Source organism: Zea mays, chromosome 1, assembly GCF_902167145.1.
Source record: "Zea mays cultivar B73 chromosome 1, Zm-B73-REFERENCE-NAM-5.0, whole genome shotgun sequence".
Taxonomy (NCBI): Eukaryota; Viridiplantae; Streptophyta; class Magnoliopsida; order Poales; family Poaceae; genus Zea; species Zea mays.
The window spans coordinates 100602866-100621394 of NC_050096.1; the positions used below are offsets into that span (position 1 = coordinate 100602866).

The following is an 18529-nucleotide window of genomic DNA, read 5'->3' on the forward strand; positions in this document are numbered from 1 at the left end:
CACCGTCACGGTTCTTGTTGAGTGTTTGGCGCTCCAAAAAGGCGTCAACACACGTATACATATTGTTACGTGTAATAAATCATTATTTGTTCATCAAAATAAACACATTTGTACAATGATTGATCTCTTAATAAGGTAATTATTTATTTTTTATCATTAACTAGTACACGAAAACATTATCACGTGTAGGTTTAACGGGTCCCCGCGGGGAACAGGGATGAGGATGCTTCCCTGTCCAATCCCCGTTTACCCGTCGGGGGAAGAATTTTTGCAGTTACATCCCTATGGGGAAGAAACTTTTCCATCGTTGTCTCCTAATGGAGGAATTCCCCACGGAAATTTGGGATTGGGGCCATTGCCATATCTAGTTGTGTGCGGCAGCGCTCCGTCTAGAGATGGCAACGGGTACAAACCCGCTGGGTTTTGCCGTCCCAAACCCGTACCCGTGAAAAATATCTATGCCCATTAAAAAACCCGTACCCATGACGGGTTTGAGATTTTGCCCAAACCCGTACCCATCGGGTTAACGGGTACCCATGGGTTACCCGCGGGTTTCATCTCCAATATACTTGTTCTTCTCATAATCAATAAGTATCGTAATGATTAATGATATCATGATCCAAAATCTATGTAATGAACAACGAGTTCATGATTTGGTATAAAAATTATTAGTAGAGAGAATGAAATACAAATAATAAGTTGTATAATTAAGTGACCTTGCACTAAGTTATCCATCCACCACATATATAACGCTAGTAAAAACTATAATATCAAGCAAGCAACACTCTCACCGACTACTGATACATTCACCAATTGATAAAAATTATGAAGTAAATAAGGAATAACAAGTTTGTTGTTCGTTTATAAAATAAAATGACAATATGCACTAGGTTTGGTCGGGTTTAAAAAACCCACGGGTTCACGGGTTTGGGTACTATAGGAACAAACCCGTACCCATAAACCCGCTGGGTACAGATTTATGCCCATTTACAAACCCATGGGTATGAAAATTGACCCAAACCCGTACCCTAATGGGGTAAAAACCCATCGGGTTTCGGGTTTCGGGTACCCATTGCCATCTCTAGCTCCGTCACAATACAAGAAGCAAGAGTTTGTTTGAGGGCATGTACAACCAACGTAAGTAAATACCCCGTATCTTAAGTGATGTCAAGGGAGTAAGTGCAAAAAAACCTAAGAGACGACATCTTAGTGAAGGAACTGTCTCTAACACGTTTCTCTAAGTTTGATATGATTCTACACATACAAATCATATAAATGAGTGGTATCTTGAGAGATTCTAGTGAATAAGATATAAGATTTAGATATATTAAGTCGTACGAAGAGGTTTCTTAGTTATATGTACTTAAATACATTGATCGTATGAAGATGTTTCTTAGATGTATCTAGTGCTTAGAAATAAAATATAATATATAGGTTCGAGTTTCGTGAGCTGAGACATGAGGGCACAGAGGATATGAACGTAGGCCATGTTCCTGTCCGCATCCATCCACCGATCCACCCACCAACCCCCGGATCAGAGGTCCGTGCCATTCCAAACGTTTACGAAACGTGTTGGATTGGTTGCATCGCTGGTAGTTGAAGGTGAAGTGCCTCTAGACTGTCGTAGCAGTAGGTCAGTAGCTGACCATGGCAGCCTACCCTATATACTCCGGCTCGCCCACCCACCCGGCAACCCGCCGCCCGCGGAACAGCCCCCGTGACCGTGAACCAACCAGTTGTCCAGTTCCGCTCCGGCACTCCACCCACCCACCCAGCCACCCCACGCCCGCGAGCGACCAACTCCCCTCTCGAACGGTTCGGGCCTTTGCAGTCGACAGATCGATCAATCAGCACCGACCACTCGCGACCCGATTCGAATCGAGCCAGAGTCCCAGGCAGCGGCGGCGGCGGCGCCCGCCTCCAAGACCACCTCCACCCGGACCCCAGCCCCAACCCCAAGGTGAGCCGCCCCCTCCGCGGCTGCCCTCCTCGTCTCGCTGCATTGCTCATCGTCATCGGGTTGCTTTGTTAGGTCTCCCTCTCGTACCGTTCCCCGCTCTGCGCGCGCTCGTGCGTCATATCTGGCCTGCGATTCATTTCACGGCGCCGTGTGCCTCTAATATGGCTGGCGTCTGTGCCTCTTTGGTGAGGTTTTCGACTCCGTGGCTTTGCCTTCCCTCTAGAGACAGCGGGTGGTGTCTTCAGCCCTGATGGCACCATGTCATGTGCGCGATTGGATCATGGGGATTCTGATGGTTCACAGCGCTTCTTCACCTTCTCCGTCAAGGGTTCTGTATGTTGCAAACCACGGTGTGGTTCTCTTTGACATGTCCATTGACGACTGCCATACTGTGCATTTCTGATAGCTTTGCGCAGCTTACCTGTCTTATTGCAAAATAACCAGTAGTACCATTGGCGGAAGCAGGCCCCCCCCCCCCCCCCCCCCCCCACCCCCCCCCCCCCCCCCCCCCCCCCCCCTCTTCCCTGTCCCCCTTCCCCGTCAAATTGGTTGTTGGTACTTTGCTTTTCTGGCTCATTCTAAATTTTCATCCAGACCAGACAACCCGGTGTTTGATACAAAATTTGCTGTGAACCTTTACTTGCATCGAGAAAAGTAAGTCGCTTGTAGTTTTCTCATAGTTCATTGCAAATCGAACTGTATTTCGTTGCAGTTAACAGATGGGGGACGTTGCGAAGGACTTGACGGCTGGGACCGTGGGAGGGGCTGCCAACCTCATCGTCGGGCACCCGTTCGACACCATCAAGGTCAAGCTCCAGAGCCAGCCCACCCCTGCTCCCGGACAGCTCCCCAAGTACGCCGGCGCCATCGATGCTGTGAAGCAGACGGTCGCGGCTGAAGGTCCGAGGGGCCTATACAAGGGGATGGGGGCACCTCTGGCCACCGTAGCGGCCTTCAACGCTGTCTTGTTCAGTGTCAGGGGGCAGATGGAGGCGTTTCTCAGGTCAGAGCCTGGTGTGCCGCTGACAGTGAAGCAGCAGGTTGTTGCGGGCGCCGGTGCTGGAATCGCAGTCTCCTTCTTGGCTTGTCCAACAGAACTGATCAAGTGCAGGTCAGTGAGAGTCGGGCCAATTTTTCATCATTACATTTTTTCCACTTGAATTTTGGATATTAATTAGGTGGCCTTTTACATGCTAACTTGGAACCCATGTGGTGAAGAGATGTTAGTCATCATGCATGTCAGATACTGAATTGTCTTACTTGCATAATCAGATATTGGCCCCGTTTGTTTGGGATTTTTTCAGCTTCTGGCCACCAAAAGCTGCTGCGGACTGCCAAACACCACAGCTTTTCAGCCCGCTTCTATAAGAATCATTTTGGTAAAAACGTCTAAAATCAACATGAATACAAAATCGGTTGAGTCGTCGCGATAGTAGGAATTCATCGCTTTCTAGATCCTGAAACATTTGAACCACTTCATCTTCCTCCGCACGTAATCCCACGATACTCAGATTTTTCTCACAGCCAGATTCTCTCCACAACCGGATTTTCAGAAAAGCTGATCAGAAAAAAGCTGAACCAAACAGGCCCATTAGATTTTTGCTACAATATCCTCCATTTAAGCAAGCCTATAAAGAATTTCCCATGTTGCTTAAGACCGAACAACTGAATCATATCCTTTGTATTTTTGTGATCCTGAACAAATATACTCAATCATATCCTTACATTGCTTATCTATTCAGCTCAGAAATGTAAGTTCCTGCAAAACAAATTCATGTCGAATACATGATGATATTTGTCCTATGTAAAATGCGCTTTCCTTCATATGCTACACATTGTGCGCTGTATGGTACTAAATTGCTATGCATTTCAGTGTTCCTTAATTTAGCTCACTTACATCATATTGTGGTTCTTTGCGTTAGCAATTTAGCATAAACATCTGCTGTCAGTAATACGCTAATCCAAATGCCATAAGATTGAACCATGAAAAAAAACATGTGTCTAGTGCGAACACAAACTAAAATAATTTATGCTCTTTTTTTTGGGTATGCAAATAAAGTTCCCACTAGTCAGACTCATGTAAAATGCATGGTGATTCAAATTATACTTCAGGGAGTTGCTCTGCCATATTTTGTGCGATTTGTCTCCTGAAATCTTTACAGAAAATGCAGTGCTAGAAATCGTCATGCTCTGAATTACATGCATGGGTTATGCTATCACCTGTTTTGCATGTTACATTCTTTGAGAAATCTTTTAAAACAGCACTGTTTTCCATATCCTACCTGTTACCATGCTAAGGCATTTTTCTCATTTCTACTCTTTACTTGAGTGTCTAGCTGGAATCAGTGTGGTTAAGTCCTGATATTTGTTCTTTATGGACTGTGCATTCCTGCAGATGTTAGAAATCATACATGTAAGATACTATTTGCCATGCATTCCAGGTGCTTGCGCTGTTCATGTCACTTGCAACATGTCATGACTAAAACTGCACTAGATTAAGGGGGTGTTTGGTTTCTAGGGACTAATTTTTAGTCCCTCAATTTTATTCCATTTTAGTCACTAAATTGTTAAATACGGAAACTAAAACTCTATTTTAGTTTTCATATTTGACAATTTAGGTATTAAAATGGAGGGACTAAAAATTAGTCCCTAGAATACCAAACACTCCTTAATGCTATAGTGTCCTCCATGTGAGTAAGCTTGCTAGCATAAAATTCCTGCAATACTTGTAGCGCTATTTACCAAATGCCATAAAAATGGCTGCTGCAAACTTATTTTGTGCCAATATTAAAACAGTTTTTTTCCTGTTCGCAAAGGATTTCCTATAAGCTGTACTAATGTAAAACGGACTTGTAGCCATCTATTGTGCATTCCACTATACTGCTTCTAATATATCCCTTCCTTTCTTTACAGGTTGCAAGCCCAGAGTTCCTTAGCCGAGGCAGCCACCGCTTCTGGTGTGGCTCTTCCCAAAGGTCCGATCGACGTGGCGAAGCATGTTGTCCGGGACGCCGGCGCCAAAGGTCTCTTCAAGGGCCTGGTCCCGACGATGGGACGCGAGGTCCCTGGCAACGCACTGATGTTCGGCGTGTACGAAGCCACGAAGCAGTACCTGGCCGGCGGCCCGGACACGTCGGGCCTCGGCAGGGGCTCCCAGGTCCTGGCGGGCGGCCTCGCCGGCGCCGCCTTCTGGCTGTCCGTGTACCCGACGGACGTGGTGAAGAGCGTGATCCAGGTGGACGATTACAAGAAGCCCAAGTACTCCGGGTCCCTCGACGCGCTGAGGAAGATCGTGGCGGCTGATGGGGTGAAGGGCCTGTACAAGGGGTTCGGACCCGCCATGGCACGCAGCGTTCCAGCCAATGCCGCGACATTCGTGGCCTACGAGATCACGAGATCGGCGCTTGGTTGATTTGATTGGTGCTGGCCTTTGCCATGGCCCTTTGCAGTTTATTCATTCTCCTTGCGCGGCTGGAGCAACGCGAACAATGCGAGACAATTTTAGGGAGGAAAGAGAGAGAGAAACTTTTCACTTCAATGATGAGATTCTTTAATGAAGCAAAGCTTACTAAAAGTTTGTTCATGTGGAGCCACAGAGTGAGTGGTTGGTGACAGATAAGTAATACTGGCCTTGTCGTAATGGTTGGTTGGCCTGGACTAGAGTGGGCATCCGACGGTGATCCGATGGCGCGCGAGTCCGACTGGTGGTGCTTGTGATGGTGAGCTGTGTGGCCCATGGTTTTGTTGGCGTCTGGTGGTGGGTGGCCCTCGTCAGCTCGCATTCGGCATTCCCTTTTGCCCCCACAATCCCACGTTCGCCTTGCCTCCTTTTTCTTCTTGGCCTAAATTTTATTCTTTTTCTCTCTCACACACACAAATATATCAGTATACCGTTCTCCTTTTATTAGTGCCAGTATGTAATGGCATGTTCGGCTGCCTTTCTAGCAGATTTTTATTTTAGTCTTTTTTCTAAAACTGTTATTGTTGTTACTTGACTTCAATTATCAAAAATCAAGGCAATATAAGTTAAATATTAGGACCTTCGTTCTTTGGTTTAACACTTTTTCAAAGTGTTAACGAGAAGCAACATTGCATAGTATAATATGATAGTCATCTTGTGTGCCTTAACATTTTTATGTTATCTTTCTTTAAATCAAGTAGGTTTACAAGCATACTTTCAGCTCTTGAACACTAGGTGGCACGAAGGTTCTTCGAAGGCTAAACAACTCAAAGTATGGCTCTCGAAAAGGTGGATTTATACAGAGCAATGTTCATCTATTTATAGGGAAGATAAACAGTTTCATGAAAAATTACAAACATGCCCATAAAGTTTACACACATGTTTTACAAATGACACAGGGACGTTGATGACTTTTCTCTTTCTTTCTTGTTGCTCAAGTCTTGAACTTGGTATCTTTGCGTCCGAAGTCTCACTCGTGTCGAAGCTAGCGGCTTCGGCTCGCTCCTTCGCCGTTTGCACACTTGGTTGAAGCTTTTCTTTACGTCGCTTCAGCTTTTCTTGGTAGTGTCCCGACCGAAGGTTAGCTTCGTTCGTTGTTAGACATGTACCTGAAACACATTTTTTCACTCCAAAACAATAGTTATTTGAGGACCTTCGGCGAAGGTAGGCACCAAACAGTAGCCCCTTGCGGGTTGAGTTTGTTTCTTCGTAACGAGCTTAGATCGCAAAAAGTGGAATTTGGAGGCCTTATGCCGAAGGTTCGACAAACACCTTCCCGAAGCTCATTAGGGAAATGGTAGAACGATTCAATAAAAACAATTGATCTGGAAGTTAGATAGACAAAGAAAAGTTAAGGGTGATGCGCGGGAACCTTTCATGGCGACTCGCGCCGCTTTGTCCATTTCTTAGTATAAAAACAGTAGAGCAGGTGGATGCAGATCACATTTACTGCCCTCAGCAACCTGTTGCCAAAAAAATTTGTGCCTCTGTCGGGTATGGTAATTAGGGGTACCCAGATTACACCCCTAAAACATGATTAAACCCTAAGAACACCATCAAAGTACATTCCCCGAGGTCGAAGGATCGAGAGCCACGCCTCGCCCGAGGTCCCCCCTCAGGGGTCTCCCCAAACTCCGCCTCGCCTGGGCGTGTTCTCGAGCAGGGCGTGTTCTCGGGAGAATCTCTGTCCCGATCGAGGTCCCATCACCCCAGAACAGCGGTGTCCACCTCGCCCGAGCCCGCGTCGGGCAAAAAGGACAAGCTCAGGGTGAAAGTGCATTCATCCCTTTTGTGAGTTTTGGTGATTTGGATAACAACACATTTAAAGGTCTAACAAGTTTGCTAAGTGTTGAACAGGAAATTTAGTATGATGAACATACTTGAATAGTGTATAATGATCAGTGAACAAAGGTTTAACACAAGGTTATATAACCAGCGAGACAATGCAAATGGATATAATATGGTCTCTATATTGGTTTGAATATATGGACAAGACCTGAGAAATCACTATGCATAAAAATGATCATGATAGAGGTTGAAGTGATTAAGAGGATTGATCAAGCCAAAGTGAATGCGATATGAGGAATCATGAATTGGCTTGACCATATTACTATTAGTCCATATATGCTTCTATGAGAATCAAACTAGAGCTTGATTGATCTTAGCATTTATATCTAGATGACATTCAAGCAAAGTTCACAATATTGAAGAAATGATTCTCTCAATGGATGCTCAATATGATGTGACTCAAGAATGGCTTGATAGGGTGAAGATAGCAAGGAAAGGGCTTCGAGGAACTAAGCGAAGGTGAAGGCCAAGCGACGGCTTGTGGACCGAGGTACCATGGCTAAGGTGAAGAAGAGAGTACTTGCACTAAGTCGATGAACTAATCAGCTATGAAGAGTTATAATATGTTGATGCATCAGTAAAGTGACTTGAAGCCATGATTTGAACTCATATATGGTGAAATGGTACAAGTCACAGGGTTTGCTTTGTGTTTGCTTCAAAAGGTGAGACAAGGATGTTTGTGATCCTTATGAAGCAACGCCATGCAGAAATCACACATGAGACACCAATTTCTCAAGGAGTTTACTTAATTATATTTTATTTAACTTGAGTATAGGAATCATCGTACTATCAAGGGGGATCCAAAAAGAAGGTTGGTGTTGGTACTAAAGCTCAAAATCCTTGATCTAAAACTTCCATTTTACCCTTGTTAATCCTTAGTGAAAGTATGTAGTACAACCTTTTTAAGTCTGTCTTGGCCAAAATTGCTCTCTGGAAAATACTGGTTCAGCTGGTTTTCAGGCTGGTTCAGCTGGTATTCAAATACTGGTTCAGCCGGACACTCAACCGGACACTCAACCGGTTTTTGTCTGGTGGAAACCGGTTCAACCGGTTTTGCACTGTTCACTTTTTCCTGCCAGTCTGCTGTGTCAGCCAAAAAGCTGTGCGCAGCTTTTTGAAAACTGGTTCAACCGGTTTTTGTGCAGAAAAGTCAAAAACGGCTAGTTTTGGAGCCCCACCTATATATACTCACTCCTACCTCTCTCCCCCACAGTAGAGCACACACAAAACTCCATTTCTAACCTGAGAAACACCTCGCACTCCCACTCACACATCTCTTGCCTCTCCCATTTCAAATCTTTGGGGAGAAATCTTTGAGTGAGTTTGAGAGCTGCGGTTTTTGTGCATCATCTCCAAATCTCTCTTGCTCTTCTTCATTCGAGCTTTGGTACTACATCAAGTTCTTTGTGGATTCGTTACTCTTGGAGCTTCTAGCTCCTAGATGACTAGGTGTCTCTTGTGAGTCTCCAAATCTTATGGAAGACCACAAGAAAGTTTGTATTACCCGCTCGTTTGAGCAAAGATTATTGTGTGGGCTTGACCTTTGTGGTCAGCAAAGGGAGGATTAGGGTTGGAAGAGACCCGGCTCTTTATGGGCGCCTCAACGAGGAAGTAGGGCACCTTGGTGGTGTGACCGAACCTCAGGATAAATCTTGTGTCTCTTGTGTTCTTGCTCATTGTGTTTGTTTGTGTTCTTCGTTCTCTCACCATTGCGTGGAAGATTTGTTTATATCTTTTTGGTGCGTGGATTTTGAGAAGTGCCCTTCTCAGATCTACTACTTTGAACCCTGTGGATCAACCAGAACATCTCATTTACAAAGTTAATTGGGTGGATTTCGAGATCAATTCAGTTTTATATCTCATTCTTTAGTTGAGCTCGTGCAAACCGGTTGAACCAGTTTTGACACCGGTTGAACCGGTTTTACCCAGTTCGTTTCTAGTTTTTGTTGAAAAAGTTTCCACTTGCCTATTCACCCCCCTCTATGCAACTTTCAATTGGTATCAGAGCCTAATTCTTGTTCTAACGCTTAACCGCGTGAGGAAAAGATCATGTCGGGGGTACTAAGAAACGAAAGTGCTTCTAAGCTTGAAAAAGTTGAGGTAGCCTCGACTTCATCTTTTGGTGCAGATGTTGATCCTAGGGCAATAGATCTTGCCATGATAATCGCCGAAAGGATGTTCCTCAAAATGAAGGAAGATGAGGCGAAGAATAAGATTGAAGAAGAAGAAAATGATCGATGGAGACCAAACGACGAATCCACCTCTTCACAAGGTTTGTCTTTCAAATCCACTTCTCATATATGCTTTGTCGCTAATGGGAGTGACAGTGAAAGCGAAAGTGAGGATGAGGAGGAGCAAGAAAGTGATAGTGAAGATGAGGATGATCTTCAACAATTCTTCGCTCAGCTAAGCAAGAAACATCGGATGAGCTTGATCAAACTCATGAAAAGAGCGGAAGAACAAAAAGAAATGCTTCATAAGCAAGAAGACTTCCTCATCAGAAAAATCGAAGACTTAGAGAAGTTGACCAAAGAGCATGAGAAGCTAAAGTGCTCTCATGATGATTTGGTCCAAAGGTATGAAGACATTTCAATTGAGCAAATTAAAGTTGTTAATCATTCATCATATATTGCTCAATTAGAAAATAAAAATGTTATGTTCAAGAACACGATAGAAAGGCTAAATATTGAAAATCTAGCTTTGCAAGAAAAACATGATATGCTTGTGTGCTCTCATAATAAATTTATGGATTCACATATCATGTTACAAATGGCTCATGAGGTTGTGTTAACTAATTTGAAATCATACCAACCTCACATATGCACATGTACTCAAGTAGAAACTATATTATCATGTGCTAACAAATGTTGCTCTCAAGAAAGCCAATCTTCCATTGAGCTAGAAATTTCAGGAATTAGTGATATTTCTATCACACAAGAAAATAAAGAGCTCAAGGAAGAAGTTGGAAGGCTAAGAAGGAGCTTAACTCTTTTGAAGGGAAAGTGTCATGCTCAACCTTCTCAAGATAACCGTGATAATATGGTGAAAAAGCTTGAGAAGGGGACAACCGTAGCATGCACAAAACCCCTTCAAAAGAATACCAAGCTTTCCAAGAAGGGCATGAGCAAAATTCATGGTAAGAAACACTACTACAGATCATGCTATATGAGACGGTTAATTTTCAGTTATTAAGACGCTTATGAAGTGTCCAATTTTGATGGAGTCGCAAAAGATGTCCCACATTTAAGATGGTTATAAACCGTCTTAAAAGATATTATGTAAGACAATTTTTAATTTATAACCGTCTGAAAAAGGTATTTGTTTAAGTCATTTTATCCGATAAACCGTCTGAAAAAGGTATTTGTTTAAGTCATTTTGTTCGATAAACCGTCTTGAATTAGGTTTTTTAAGACACTGCTTCTAAAGAACCATAGAGAATACAAACATTAAAAGTCATAAAGTATTTATCAAACCGTCTCGAACATCCTACAATAATAGACGATTACAATAGGAAAACCATCTTATTTAGGTGACTAATAATAGACGTTTTAAAAACCGTCTTATTTAGGAGACTGATATTAGACATTTTGGTGACCGTCTTATTAAGATTTAAACAAAATGATTTACACGGCAGCACATTCTTCAATTTATAATCATTTGTTCAGACATCACGTTATAATAATTTGAAAGAGAAATATACATACACATATATTGAACAACATTATAATTAATATATTATAAATAAGTACCATTCAATATATCATAAATAAGCATTGTCAAACAAGGCATACATAAGTGTACTCTAAATTTAAACTAAAATACAACTGTTTGCACTAATGTTAAGCCTAACTTTATATGAATTTAAGTCACCACACTTTTGCGACCACCAAATTTGAATTCCATTCTATGTTTTCCTGTACAACAAATAGGAGAAAACTAGACATAGCATGCAAAAAACTCCAAGCAGCACGTCGATGACCTCGAAGATGCTCTTGTGCTTCTCCCAGTTCTTGATCACTCCTACACGCCCGGTGTTCCTCCCGCCGGTCACCATGACCACGTTGCCGACGTCAAACTGAAGATAACACCAATGGGAACAAATATGACCCCGACGATAAAGAAACACGATCACCAGAATGTTATAGCAAACCTACAGGCAGAGAAGGATTTCCATTTAATCAGAACACTCATGAACCAGAATCACAAATTACCAGTCACTTACCCAGGTGACCACATCGGTCTGCCAGTTTGAAGATGTAGTGTACTGTAATCCTCCAAGGAAGATAACAATGATCTTTTCTTTATGTCTGTGTAACCCTAAGACACATATTTCTGTTAGTTCCAACTGCCAATATCTAGAGCAGAGCAAAAACCTGGAAAAGCTGAACGTGAAAGCAACTTACAACTACCTTCGCAAGTGCTTTGGCAAGCAAGTCAGCTGCAGACAGACTGTAAGAGCTTAGCAACTGCTCTGCTTGCTGCCTGAAGATAGGAATAACACTGCACGACACACATCCACATTCTTAATGTCAAACCAATAAACAAAAGAAACATGATTGTCCCAAAATGATGATGGAAATATCTTACCTATCTGACACACTCGCAATGGCATCTGCAGCTTCACTGCCAGCAGATTGTGCTACATCAGTGGGTTGTGGCACAGAGATATGCTCAAATTTAACCCTAGACTCCCTTTCTAGTCTGCTGACACTGTGCTTATATCTGGGCTCATAAAGCATGACAGCAACACCAGTATTACCTGAAAATCAAATGATTGCCAAGGTTATTAAATCGAAGAAGAATTCACATACTTCACGCTGCGCTTGCGCTACATCTCCATGCAAGGCATGGGATCCAGGAATCAAACCAGAAAGCTATGATGCAGAATCCTTTGTCTTAGTGAAGATGATGGTTCGACCTCCACTGAAGCACAGAAAAGTTTAGCGAAGTCATTGGAAATCAAACAGCATACTGAAAAACAACCATCTATGGGGTAGTACATCCTGACTATAACATCGGATAATGTCTGGAATATAACTTGTGCCCTTGCTGCCTTGTTACAAGGAAGAGCAAGGTGCTTTGATTACCAAGCACCTGCTTGATCTTCTTAAAAGTTAAATACATAATGCAGTGCATGTATAAGTAGTAGAAAGAATAGAAATGCAACAGACTTGCTCATACCTAGGTCTAAGTAGTAGAAAGACAATGTATACTTTTGGTAGGATGCAGAGCATAAAAATAGTTGCAAGTTTTGTGAAATTGAAAGGTCGAAGAACTACCAGTAGATCATATGAACAAAGGTCATATTTCAGTAAATGTAGCAAAAAAACAGTGAAGAATAGAACTTGCACACTTTCTTTATAGACCTGAAAAGGGAACTTACTGCTTAGTGATGCAATAACAACATGCCCACCAGGCAGTACACAGATATCCCTAATAGCTTTAGTATCAGGAGGGGGTAGATCTTCTCCATTCCATGTCCATGAAACATGCTAATCTGTTGAAACTAAGAATTGATATGCGAAAGGTGAATATTCACCAAAGTTTGCTATAAACATTGGTAATCACATGAAGTCATTAAGCAAAACTTGTATTAAGAGTTAAGACATGTGCCTTTGTAAGTTTGTGTTCAGCACAAAATCCATGTACCCTTCCCCAAGTGAACACGATCTGACTGGATGCATCTATTACCCACAACCCGAGCTCCATCAACCAAAAATTCATTATACAAAACATGCAGCAATTATGAGTCAGTGAATGATAAAGTTCCTTCATAACTCTACTGCTATAGACCTATAGTGATAGTGCAGTTCCACTCATTGTAGTCACGATTCTCTTCAATGCTGTAACTATGTTGTGAAGTGTGTACCACCACACATTTCCACAGAGCAAAATCGAGACCCCATCCATGAACTAATCCATTATGCAAGAACAAAAAGATATCAACCAAACAAAGCCAAGTGGATGGACAGTTAGTAGGCATAACAGGTGTAATTAGATCAGATCCGAATACAAATGGTTTTCATTAGGGTTTGGCAGCTCGGTTTCGAACAGCAGGGAAGGTGGCCGTTGGGCATACCTGGTGGGCGGTGGGCACTTATTGCCGCTGAAGGGCCGGCCGACAAAGGGGGGAAGGGGAGAAAGGTTACACAAAAACATGCTCGCCTTTGGACCTTCCCGACGATCTCGCTAGGGTTCCGCGATGGCGACACCGCATTCCCGAGCCCCTGCGTCGACGCGCTCCTGGACTCGGCGCGTTTCGTCACAGGTATGCTTAGCTGACCATCACGAATTCCACAAAAGTGATGCGTGTAGAATGATGGTAGTCGCCAAGCAACCTCAACCGAAAGACCTGTTAGCAGCCATTGCCATGAGCCAACGATACACTGTGCTGGTTAAATATCAATAAACTATTAGGCCTTAACATTGACTTTAGAACAACAAGAATTTGCATCAGCTACAAGCTAAAGCGCAAGCAAACATAAGAACATGTCGTAGACAGTATTGTTTCTATACGTCGCGAAGCAACAAGGGATGGCCAAACACAAGGCATGCCATGTTAGTACCAAAGAATTCTCTTCAGCATAATCACAACCAAATACAACTTAATTATGACAATGAAGGAGACATTCACTTATACTAACCTGATGCAGCACATGCAGTAGAGGCAGTCAGCTACGCGGCTGCAACAGCCGGATCCCTTTTGGAGCAGTTTGAAGTGAGACTTCAGAATGGCCTTGAATGCGTAGGTGCCTACATTAAGTACATCCGCCCTCACGATGCTGGATGGGATGCCAAGGAGTTTGATAATGAGACTCCATAGCATCAACATGTAGCACTTACTGTTAAGAATATCCCATAGCATCAAAATGTAGCACTTACTGTTAAGAGACAATGTACGAACAATGTTACGACATGATTGCAACTGTAAGACAATTTACAGTTTTAATAGCTCGTCTCTGCATAATATTGCACATGGTTAAGATTCTTTGGTTTTACAAAAAAATGCACCTTATACTCAATAATATACAACCCGACTGTTTATGTTGGTTTTTCATGTTTTTGGGACAGATGTTTTGCAACTGATAGGCTCATTATATTATACATGGAAAAATACTTAGAAAATTTAATGCATTATAATGCTATATTTGCTATTATTTGATTTTAAGTGTGTGTTTCTTTGCATTGAAAACATGTCTAGGGGCAGAGGAAGCAACAAGTTCCCAATGCTAATCCTTCCTTTGGCTTCATTTTTTCGTGCACTTTTAACAGAAACTTTGGCTTCAGTTTCCAGTGTTCATTATAACAGATTGCTAATTTCTCCAAATGTATTTTGTTCTTGAGTTTAGTCTGGAGATCATATGGTGTTTCTGGGAAACACATTTCAAAGGGGAACCAAAATGAAAGTTTAAGACAATGTTATCTTGGTTATGATGTTGGTTGCTTCCAAAATGATGGTTAGTGGTTACACACAAAAATATCTTCTATCGCTGCTACCTTGTTGCACATGTAAGCTGTAAAATTAGTACTGAATAGCTTTCACAATTTATCACAAAAAAGAGAAAGAATTCCGAAGTACCAATCTGATGTGTGTATGTGTAAAATAAGCTAACCTTGCTCCCAATATCAGCTGCAAACTTGTTTGCTACTACAATATCACTGGGAAGCAAAAGAGAAACCCCCTTTGCCTTTGCCTTCTCAATAAGGGAAGTTGCAACCTCAAGTTTATCTTCTTCCACAAGAGATGTTCCAATAGAATGTCTTTGTGCCTTCTAAAATGTGTATGTCAACGTCCTCTTTAGGGACTCGTTCTCCACATATATAACATTGTCATGTGTGACATATTGTGTTTTACTTAAAACACAGAGGGATACAACTGGTTTAACTGCTGAAAACAGAGAGCTCAAGCTTCAGTAGTAGTCCATGGAGCAAAATCCATCAACACATTATTTATATATGACTAATACTTTCTAGGCACTAATAATGGAATCCTTTTTCTAAAAGAACATTTCAAATGGTCACAAATCATAATAATGGGTGATTTATCTGTTAGCTAGAACACATTGGGGTCTCTGGAAAACTTAACATGATCCGATTTTCCTTATCCAAACTTAACATTGTTATCTGAAATTAGTATTGTCTTTGACCATTTAGATGTTGTGATTCTAGTTTCTGAATCGAACTGATGCAGTTTATCCCATATTATAGTATTCCTAGTGCGATAACTGATGGCGCCATGAAACCATTCAACTGTGCACAAGAATTCAGGTCCCGAGCCTCTAGAATAAAATGGGTAGATACAAATAGAGTATGCCCGAACCTCTGGTGCCAAAATCTCATATTTGCGGCGATTAGCATCGTTGTCGACGAGCTATACCTCCTCGGCACGGACTGCAGCAGGAGTCGAGAGGCATCAGAATGCATATGGCTTTTTATCTGCACGAAACCTCGGCATGGGCCTCCCGCGCGACGCTTGGCGCTGCGATGTTGTGTCCCTGGTCTTCCGCGTCGCCGCTGACTCGGACTAGGTATGGCGCACCTTCCTCCCCCGGTAGCTCGAGGACCTGTAGCAGTGGGGCAGCAACTGCGTGTCTCTGTCGTCGTCGTCGCAGGAGGGTCACCCAGCGGCGGCCACGCACGGCAACAACAGCAAAAATGACCCCTACCTCAGCCCCTGCAATGCCGCCGGTGCCGTGGCCGTTGATGGTGGGGGCTAGGGCAGGTGCAGGGCTTGGCTGGAGAGGGCGGGTGCAGGGCGTGGGAGGAGACTGGGATCCAAGAGGGCGGCGACGAGGATAATCAGGATCCAGAGGGTTGGTGATGGGAGACGTGATCCGCTGTAACTTCCTCGGATATAGACCGAGGGTGGATCCCTGCAGCCGTAAGTAAATGATAGAAATTAAAGCAAAATGATGATTTAGGTCTCTTGTATGACACATTAATGATTAGGTCATATATGGGTCCATTTTGACATCTATATTAAGTAGCATATATAAGTTTTATATTTATACCGTATATATCATCAAACTAAGCCGAAATCACTATTTACTATGTTTTTTATAATACATCTTATCAGAAATATCATACGAAGACAGTTTTAAATTTAGAAGTGTCTAATATCCACACTACCATCTAAGACAATCTTTATAGTGTAGACGACTCTAATAATATCTTTATTTGAGATGGTTTCATATACAAAAGTGTCTAATATGTTAACCAAAATCTAAGACAATTCTTGCAATCTTAATGACTCAAAAGGTATATTTATTTGAGACGGTTTTCAATAACAATCCGTCCTAAATCTTTATAAGACATTTTTCTACGATGTGACTGTCTCAAAACACATATTTATTAAAGACGGATCTCCAATAAACTGTCTTACCTTACTCATCACCATATGATAAAAGACACTTCTATAAAATACACTGATATCCGTCTTAAAATGTGTGTCTTAGATAAGCATATCTCTAGTAGTGAAAATTAATGCTCATACTATTTGCTCTAACAATGTACCTATGTGCTTCAACAAAGAAAGATCAAAGAGAAGCGATAGAAGGTGCTATGGATGCAAGGAGAAAGGTCATGAAATTGATTCATGTCCCCACATGAAAAATCAAGACCTTGCATGATTAAGAAAGATGACCATCATGAAAGATGAAAGCAAAAGACAAATGCATTGCAAGGACAAGCACCACATTTGCTACAATTGCCGTGAAAAATGTCATCTATTCAAGGTTTGTCCAAAGGGTAAAATTACTAAGCCTAACTTGTCAATACATTCAGATATGCTTAGGAGACCTAAATTTGACTCTTGTGCTAGAAAGGTGATGAGTTCACCAAATTCTAGGACCAAGGCTATTTGGGTTCCTAAGTCCTTATTGGCTAACCTTGATGGACCCATCATGAGATGGGTACCAAAATGTACTTAATAAGTTTTGCAGGTATCTAAAGATGATATGAAGCTTTAGGGTGCTTGAGCAGTTTAACTCAATTCTTATCTCAAGCTATCAATCTTACATTGTCTATCCTTTAAGATTGACCCAAAGATGAATTGAGTTGTTATATCACTAACTTCATATTCATCTCTAGCAAGAACTTGTGTTGTAGTGAATAAGGATTAACCTTTGTGGGAATCAAGCAAAAGGCCTACAACCAAGTGATATCCAAAGGATGGTAACAATTAATTCTTAAGTGCAAATTGATTTTAATTAGTATATTCCTTTGTGTCTTTTGTAGCCACATAGGAAAAATGAAGCACTTGAGAATGAACTTAAAAGATTTTACCTTGCCTTGGAAAAGATCCAATTATGGTAGATTGCAAGTTTATATGTTTATATTGTGACAATCTACATGCTTTAAATTGGTTGTATGTGTCTTGTGGCATATTTCAAATTGATTATCGTATTATTGCCATGACCTAGACATAAAGAGGATTATTCCATGTTCTTAAATAAATAGAGTGCTAAGTAAGAAATTCAAATTCTTAAAGCACTTACCAAAAGGGAAATTCTCTATATGACTAGAGTTGTAAGTCTAATGTTTTTATCTAAGTGATTTATGTAGTTTCACAACATGAGAATGTGTTTCCCAAATAGAGTGTGACATTCAACATTAAAAGAAGATCAATCCAATACTATGTGAAGTATTCCCTCTTGTTTAAATTGGTTTTGAGTCTTCTACGTTAATCACTGACTATGTTATGAATTAAACTTGCCCTATAAACTTAATTAAATAATCATGCTACTTTTATCTCGTTTCAATTGATGTTATGCATGATGCCTGTAAGGGTAATTTAGTTCATATCATGAGGTTTCCTTAATTTAGTAACCTTCTTGTCATTCATATAATAGAGGTTGCTAAATAGGAAACTATTGCTTGTGTTTCAAATGCAATCTCTTTTAAGCTATGTCATGAAATTCATAAGTAGAGATTGTGCTCATTCAATTGGTAAAATCACAAGCATTAAATGTTAATCTTCACCTAAAAGAAAGATTAGGAATGCTCAAGGCAAATGTATGAAACTAATTGTTTCATTTGGTATGTGATCAATAATAGTTCCATTCAAGTGACATTCTTTCAATTGGTAATAATCTATTCTATGGAAAGAAGCTGTGGCAGAACCACCCGAATTATTCCAACTTAAGTGCCTAAGTCCCACCTTAAAGGCTAGACCACACTTAAATAGGAATAAAATGTCAGTCCCTCGGATCTAGTCCGATGAGGCCACTAACAGGATCAAGTACCACGTACTCACTCGATGG

The 18529-nt window shown here is 41.6% G+C and overlaps 1 protein-coding gene and 1 long non-coding RNA gene across 7 annotated transcripts; one reads left to right on the forward strand and one right to left on the reverse strand.

Annotated features, from left to right (window-relative positions):
• The first annotated feature begins 1661 nt into the window (after positions 1–1661).
• On the forward strand, positions 1662–5996 carry LOC118476033 (mitochondrial carnitine/acylcarnitine carrier-like protein). Of its 6 annotated transcripts, none has more exons than XM_035964059.1 (4): positions 1688–1960; positions 2033–2310; positions 2673–3071; positions 4874–5996. In XM_035964059.1, exons 3-4 carry the CDS (start codon positions 2680–2682, stop codon positions 5370–5372), a joined length of 891 nt encoding a protein of 296 aa, XP_035819952.1. In that variant the 5' UTR covers positions 1688–1960; positions 2033–2310; positions 2673–2679; the 3' UTR covers positions 5373–5996. The 6 variants fall into 6 exon arrangements, with proteins under 6 accessions (XP_035819951.1, XP_035819952.1, XP_035819953.1 ...); XM_035964060.1 differs by having other exon boundaries at positions 2033–2293; XM_035964058.1 differs by lacking the exon at positions 2033–2310 and having other exon boundaries at positions 1662–1960.
• A 5055-nt stretch (positions 5997–11051) lies between these two features.
• On the reverse strand, positions 11052–16142 carry LOC118476034 (uncharacterized). Its single transcript, XR_004855286.1, has 7 exons — positions 15589–16142; positions 13913–15156; positions 12136–13620; positions 11856–12027; positions 11678–11768; positions 11491–11585; positions 11052–11418 (listed from the first exon to the last, which is right to left on the reverse strand). It is a non-coding gene; the product is annotated as an uncharacterized lncRNA (long non-coding RNA).
• Positions 16143–18529: the final 2387 nt, after the last annotated feature.